Source organism: Wasmannia auropunctata, unplaced genomic scaffold, assembly GCF_000956235.1.
Source record: "Wasmannia auropunctata unplaced genomic scaffold, wasmannia.A_1.0 LD335155.1, whole genome shotgun sequence".
NCBI lineage: Eukaryota > Metazoa > Arthropoda > Insecta > Hymenoptera > Formicidae > Wasmannia > Wasmannia auropunctata.
Genome location: NW_012027735.1, coordinates 1,216 through 9,300, shown reverse-complemented (window position 1 = coordinate 9,300; position 8,085 = coordinate 1,216). Strand labels below are relative to the sequence as shown.

Here is an 8,085-nt window from a genome sequence, read left to right as displayed (position 1 = left end):
ATTATATAGAAAAATTATGTTAACATGAAATTAACAAAGTTTCTTCTTATAGATATAGTTAATATATCAACTATACATATTCTTTTAATAATATATGTATGTTAAAGGAATGTTTTATTACATTTATTCAACGCATCGTTTAACAATTCAAAGATACTGATATATATAATAATTATAAATAATTATAGATATCTTGGAAAATATAAATTGTAATTAAATAATAAATAATAATTAATAATTTTCAATATACACGAGCATATGAAACAATTAGAAAATAAATTTAATGTATACAAATTTCTATATTAAATATAAAGTTGAATATAATTTAATTAATATATCGGTTAGCCTTTCTAAACGACACTTTTTGAAAGGAAAATTCTTAAATAATTTCAACTTTTAACCCTTTGTTTGTGACAAAATTGACGAAAAGACATTTATTTACCATCTCAATTAATTTTAATTAATTCAGTCTGTATCTTCAACAATTTCAATTATTTCGTCATGTACATTATTTTGTACATGTGGATCGGGATGCTTTCACTTTTCTTTTCTGTTTTCTCGTATTTCTTTCGTTAGTTTTAGTTTTATGTTTTTCATTTTCCTGAGAAAAACTTCCTCGTCAGTATACATTTTCTCAAAGCTTTATTGTAATATCCATAACACCGTATCATCCCTGGAGGAATTGGACTTTCTATCTCCTTAGGAATATCAGGAAGTCTTCGCATAAAATCCGTGTAATTAATTGGTGACAATGATGACTGCGTAACAGATAATTCCGAATGCCGAGAAACTTTTCCGAGATATGTTTTGACAGGCTGATTCTGACGCAAGCTGTTCGTTATTCTCGGGAATTTTGAATGAGATTTGAATGTGGCAAATTTTTCAGATTTTTGTTTCGGACTTTTTTCCGATTCGCGTAATGAAACATGTATTTCTGCATTGCCTTTATTGTCTAAAACAACAATTTGTTTATATATAATATACAATAAAACATTAAAAGATCAAGTGTTACATAGAAGAGATAAAAAATTTAATAAAATTGCAGAAACATTTTGAAAACGTTAATTAATATATACAGATGTGTATAGTATCTATTTGATAAAAAAAAATATATATATGTGCATAATAAATAATATATGTAATAAAAGAAACAAATTGATCAGTGATGATTAAAACATAAGTAACGATAAGAGAGATATTTTTAAGTAAAAATAAAATTAAAACTTGAAAAATTAAACAATTATCAATTGTATAACTAAATCTCGATAATTATTTTTGATAAAAAAACCTATTTAACGCAAAATATATACCGAATATTGTTTCATCTTCACTTGTTTCTTCTGGATTTCGTACTTCCGCCGGTAATAAATTAATCGGAAGCAATTCATTTTGTAGTATATTATCTTTTTTTAAAAGATACAGCGTTCTTCTAGAGGACTGTATAATTGGTGATTCAAGCAGAATTTCTTTATACGTGTACGGCACATCTCGAATTTTCTCCGGTGTACACGGATCCTTAAACAGTACTATACAATCATCGCTCTTCCGGGTAGATCCTCGCGAATTTATTGAGAATTTGTTAACTGACTTTTCCAATTCAGTTTCCCACTCGCTATCCGTGTCTTTTGTCACTAATTTCTCCCTTTTTGTGGCTTTTTTCTGACTCTTTAAATTTTTCTTTTGCTTTTCTGTCATTTATAAAAGTATATATTAGTTTCACAGTTTATACTTTTTACCATTTAATGTACAATTTGAAGACAACATTATTTAATATAAAAAGTCCTATAAAAAATTCTATATTTTTTCTCAATTTTAATTGATATAAACCATTTAAAATATGGTTCACTTACTAATTAATTCTTTTTCCTTTTCCCAATCACTAGATAGATCAGAGTCTCTTATTTTTCGTTTCTCTGGTCTCTCTTTTTCCTTCGTGTGCTGGTGTTTTATGTGCTTCTTTACCAGATCTAGATTAAATTAAATTAATGGTATGTATATACAATTATACTACAAAATTATAGTATAATTTATTTTAATAAATTATTTGAAGATATCTTTTTCAAAACTTTCATTAACTTTAATTAACATAAATTATATTTTAAATTTTATAATTTATTATTATATTATAAAGAAAAGAATATTTAACTTAGTATAAACTTAATGACTTAATTTTTATCAAAAAATGGTTCATGTATAATACGAATGAAAATTTATAAAAACGTAATTATCTTAGAACATATATTACTGGAAGGAGAATAGAGTGCTGAACGTGAAGCCAACATCTATGCGAGAGAGAAAGGTATAAATTCCCAATTGTCTGTAATGCGCATGTGCCATTCAGCCTGTTTTGCCTAATTTCTTATTATTCGAAAATCTTTTAAAAAAAAATGAAAAACGAGGCTAAGTGGGGATTAAATGGCACATGCGCATTACAGACAATTGGGATTTTATACCTTTCTCTCTTGCACAGATGTTGACTTCAGCTCGATGCATGGACGGTATAGGCAATTCTCCTTCCAGTAATATATGTTCTATGAGGTAATTATGCACTTATAATATTTTCTCACCTTGTAACTGGGAAGTTCTACCTCCACTTGAGGAAGAAGCTGTATCGATTTCAGATAAGCTTATGGTGACATTGTGCCTTACGGACGGTGTTATTGGCGTACTTGTTTGTACGGTATCCACAGTAACACGTCTACGTTTATTATTTTGATTAAGTTTACTATTATTCATTTGTGACATGATTACTGAATACACGTAATTAATATATTGAAACACTTAAAACGTTTTCACATTAATACTTTTCACGCTAAGACTGATGTTCGCGTTCGGTGATCCATTCAGCTTTTGAATGCTACGAATGAGAAGTCGACGGACGGTTTCCCTCAAAGTTTGTACACAAACCTGTGTCCTTAATTTCCTTTATCATATCAAGTAAACATACCGTGACTATCAACGAATTGTTATTCGGCAATCCAGTATCTATCATTTGAAAGATACTGGATCATTTGAATCTATCATTTGAATAAACCATAAAAATAAGAAATTTCTTAACATCAGCTTTTTTTCGAAAATATTTTATTTAAGACTTCTTACAAAACATTTAATTGAAGATAATAAAAAATATTAATATGTTTGCTAAAATATTATATACTACTAAAATACTTTTTATATATTATTTTTTATTGCGAGCTTTTATAAGATTATTCTGTCGTTATAACGACATTGACGAGATACTATTGAAGACTGACAACCTTATGAGAGTAGCGTGGTTGTTTAGCAATTGCTAGAATTTAAGCAATTAGCTAATAATTCAATATTCATTTTATGATTTATTATTAGACCAATGTTTTTTTAGATGTGTACATATATTTACAACTTGCTAACAGTTAATTTATTTAATTTATTTAATTTTATTTAAAACTTTATTTAAAACATTTTTATAATTACCATTCGTATTTAATTACCCTTAAAAATGGTAACAATAGCAAAAAATTGTAATTTTGCGGCAATATAGTATTACAAGTATTCGCACTTATTTATAACGCATTTATATCATAAAAAATTATGATTTTAATAACATATTATTTAAATAATTATTTATGTTTGCAAATTTATGTCAATAATCGATAACATTAACACTTTACAATTCCTATCGGCCTTCTTTGTTGGTCACGAGTCATAAAAATTTGCTCAGGATTGACGATCTTTAAAATATCTTGTCGGTGGCAAAGAGAAGTCAATGGTAATCAGAAAGAAACCTGAAAGAGGACATGACGGCTTTTTGCATGTGTTACCTAAAAATGTCATCGTGCACTGACGGCCCCTAAAAAAGTGGATGTAAACTACATTAGCAACATTGATTTTTCTAAATCGCGGGTATATAATACGGGTATACAATACAATTTGTGGTGCGTGCTACATCCATTTTTTGAGACTGCTAAGGCTTTATTTTATTCTCGAAAAATTGCGCATTCGAAAATCATGTCCTCTTTCAGATTACGAATATTTCCGACGAGTAACACAGTCTTCAACTTTGTTCCGTGTCATGTATATTGTTTAAAAAAAATTGTATATTGTTTAGAATTTCAGAAATAGAAATAATTGAGCGCATTTATTGATAAAAGTGAGGTAAAGATATACGAATCCTATTACAGAATTTTAGACTTGTTGGCGCACTAACATATAGCTTATAAGCATGTTTTGAATATGGAATTGGTTTTTTCCATTTATGAATTTCATACGTATTCTATACTGTAAATTTATTAATTGTACACATCTGTGCTACATCCCAAATAAAATATGCGCGTGTCCGTGCTACTAGAGCTGGTAGGAGTTAAAGGTACGTGTTATAACGTGTTACACATTTTATTTGTAGATGTAGCACATACTCGAACCACATTTATTTTCGACGTTATGATTTTATCGATAATGTCAAAAAAAAAATGTAGCTACGTAATAATAATTAAAAAAATGCATTTATTATACTGGTGCTTATTATACTGGTACGGGAATTCTGATGGTCCCACGTAAATAGCCGCTCATAACGCTACAAATACTTCGAGGCATTTTTTGATTGGTCAGTCCATAAAATTCTTTTTATTCCGATTGATCAAATTAAACGCTTCAAAGCATTTGTAGCGTCAAGTGGACCGCAGCTTGGTTCTTACTGCAAATAAAATTTCATTGAGTAAAATTTCCGACGCTGCGAAACAGGCGAGAAAGGATCTAACATCATTTTCCGTTTCATTTATTTGCAAATAAGTTACGTTACAATTAGGCATTGAACGCATGTTGACTTTGACAAAAAGAGGCATGTGCCAACATCAGTCTATTTCTATAAAACGAACGTTTTATACGGCCGCGCCGCACGCCGAGTGCCGACGTGATCACGTCGGAGTCCTACAAGCAAGAAGCATTCTACCCGCTAGCGTTTCGTTTATATACCAAACACGTGAGCCAGCGCCGCGCCAATCAGAGCGCTTCAGCAACAAGTGGATCGCAGCTCGGTTCTCACTGCAGATATAATTTTATTGAGTACAATTTCCGACGCTGCGAAATAGGCGAGAAAGGATCTAACATCATTTTCCGTTTTATTTATTTAGAAATAAGTTACGTTACAAATAGACATTGAGTGCATGTTGACTTTGACAAAAAGAGGCATGTGCGAACATCAGTCATTCTATTTCTATAGATTATAGAACGAACGTTTCATGCGGCCGCGCCGCGCGCCGAGTGCCGACGCGATCACGACGGAGTCTCACAAACAAGAAGCATTCTACCCGCTAGCGTTTCGTTTATATACCAAACTCGTGAGCTAGCGCCGCGCCAATCAGAGCGCTTGGAGTGCGGCGCGCGCGGCACTGCAGCGCGCTCATTACTCGCGGCTGGAGCGCGAGGTAGGGGTACTATATAAACGGCGCGTACGAGCCGCGCGCGCGACAGTCCGGCAGTGCGCTGAGTCGGCATCAAGTTTGGGAGAGCGTCACATTGCGTCGCATTATGTAGGAATGATCCGACGATACGTACAGCCTCAGCTCATACGCTGCAAAAAAATGGATGAACACGAATACATTAGGGAGCTAGGAAATTGCTATGCGGATCAGCGGATACATGTAATCTATAAAAAATTTATGTTCTTTTCTATAATTTTATGTTTCATCATGAATGCTTATTGCTTTATGTTGCTTTATTTTAATGCTTCCAAGCATTAAAATGAATTATCTCGATATATATATAAATTAATCTTAAAGCATACTGAAAAAATTTACTCCTGAGAATAATTTCTTATTTATTATGAAGATTCAATATTGAAAATTGATCCGAAATCATAATTTATATAATTAATTCGCTCGCATGGCCACAATTGTTCACCGCGTCCAGCGTTGCGCGTCGGCGCGGCGCTTGTTAAGCTGTCGCGTGCGAGACAAATTGCTTCGCTTCACTATCTTAATTACGCATTTATCCATACGTATGGCGTACGTTAACATACAGCGTACATATGGATAAACGCATAACTAAGATGGTGAAGCGGCGTAATTCGTCCCGCGTGCCGTCAGCTTACGCGAAACAAGCGTTGCGGTGCGGGCGACGCGTCGATGGCGGTATACACGTCTTGATTTTCGGCCGAACGAGTATTGCGATTATGCATATCCGATCGAATCAGATTTCGAATACCGAATTTATATTACGCGCTAAATAGATGCAAGATTGATCGGATGCATATTTCGCAATACTCGTTCGACCGAAAATCGAAATGTGTATAGCGTCGGCGTGCCACTGTTAACGCCACTCTCGCCGACGCATCGCCGGCATCGCCGCGCGCCACTGTTGCACGACGCCGCCGCAGCGCGTACGGTGGCGCATTGGCACGCGAACTGCGAAGTCGATCGCGCGGAATGCGGATAGACAGACGAAACCGCTTCACTATTCTAGTAGCATTTCTTTTTTTATAATTTTAGAACTCGGTACGCGGTAGATCATCTTCGGAACGAGAGGCGTCGCGGCTAATATAATTGGTAAGTGGGACTTTGCATTTATTTAACATGTAGCATCCCCGCACTATCGCCGTTGCCACCGCCGCCGACGCGTCGCCCGCGCTGCGACGCTTGTTTCGCGTAAGCTGACCGTGTGCGGGACAAATTGCTCCGCTTTATTATCTTAATTATGCATTTATCCATAAGTATGGCGTACGTTACATACAGCGAACATATGGATAAACGCATAACTAAGATAGTGAAGCGGCGTAATTCGTTCCGCGTGCCGTCAGCTTACGCGAAACAAGCGTCGTGGCGCGGGCGACGCGTCGGCGGTGGTACACGTCTTGATTTTCGACCGAACGAGTATTGCGATTACGCATTCGACCGAATCAGAGTTCGAATGCTGAATCTATATTACGCACTGATTAGATGCAAGATTGATCGGATGCGTATTTCGCAATACTCGTTTGACCGAAAATCGAAATATATATGTAGCGTCGGCGTCGCCGCGCGCTACTGTTACACCGACGCCGCCGCAGCGCGTACGGTGGCGCTGTTGGCGCGTGAAACAGACAACGCTGGAAACGACACTTGCACTATTTTAATCGTATTCACGTTTCATTTGCAGAACGCGATAGACGGAACGGATCGGCTCCGGAATAAGTGACGCCGCCACGATTCACTTAATTGGTAAGTATAATATTTATTAGTAATCTCGCATTTAATTCGTGTAATACGGATTCGGAACTTGCTGATGAATCGATCGAACGCGTATTTCTCAATACTCGTTCGGTCGAAAATCAAGACATATAGCGTCACCGCCGCCGCCGCGTCGCGCGATAGACGAAGCCACATCGCCTTTATAGCGTTAATAGCATATTTTTTTATTTTCAGAACGCAACGAACATAAGATAGATCGTCTCCGGAGCGAGGAGTGTCGCGACTGATATATTTGGTAAGTGATATTTGTATGTGCAGCATTTGTCTAACACGCAGTCTAATAAAATCGGCACGCAAGCATTGATGTTCGTCCGAACGCGTATTTCGCAATACTCGTTCGACCGAAAATCGAAATGTGTATAGCGTCGGCGTCACCTCGCGCCGCTGTTGCACCGACGCCGCCGCAGCGCGTACGGTGGCGCTATTTGCGCGTGAAATTGACCATGCTGGAAACGAAACACTTGCACTATTTTAATCGCATTCATGTTTTATTTGCAGAACGCGATGAACGCGGAACGTATCGGAACAAGTGACGCCATGATTCACTTCATTGGTAAGTATAATATTTATTAGTAATCTCGCATTTAATTTGTGTAATACGGATTCGGCACTTGCTGATGAATCGATCGAACGCGTATTTCTCAATACTCGTTCGGTCGAAAATCAAGACATGTAGCGTCGCCGCCGCCGCCGCGTCGTGCGATAGACGAAGCCGCTTCGCCTTTATAGCGTTAATATAGCTAGTATTTTTTTTTTATTTTCAGAACGCAACGAACATAAGATCGTCTCCGGAACGAGGAGTGTCGCGGCTGATGTATTTGGTAAGTGATATTTGTATTTGCATATGTCTAACATGCAATATAATAAAATCGGCACGCAAGCA

General features: G+C 35.9%; 1 protein-coding gene across 1 annotated transcript; it reads right to left on the bottom strand.

Moving 5' to 3' along the window:
• Positions 1–296: 296 nt before the first annotated feature.
• Positions 297–2,895, bottom strand: LOC105457727. The gene is made up of 4 exons (XM_011702564.1): positions 2,568–2,895; positions 1,851–1,967; positions 1,311–1,688; positions 297–952 (listed from the first exon to the last, which is right to left on the bottom strand). The coding sequence occupies exons 1-4, from the start codon at positions 2,743–2,745 to the stop codon at positions 594–596; spliced, it is 1,032 nt and encodes a 343-aa protein (XP_011700866.1). The 5' UTR covers positions 2,746–2,895; the 3' UTR covers positions 297–593.
• Positions 2,896–8,085: the final 5,190 nt, after the last annotated feature.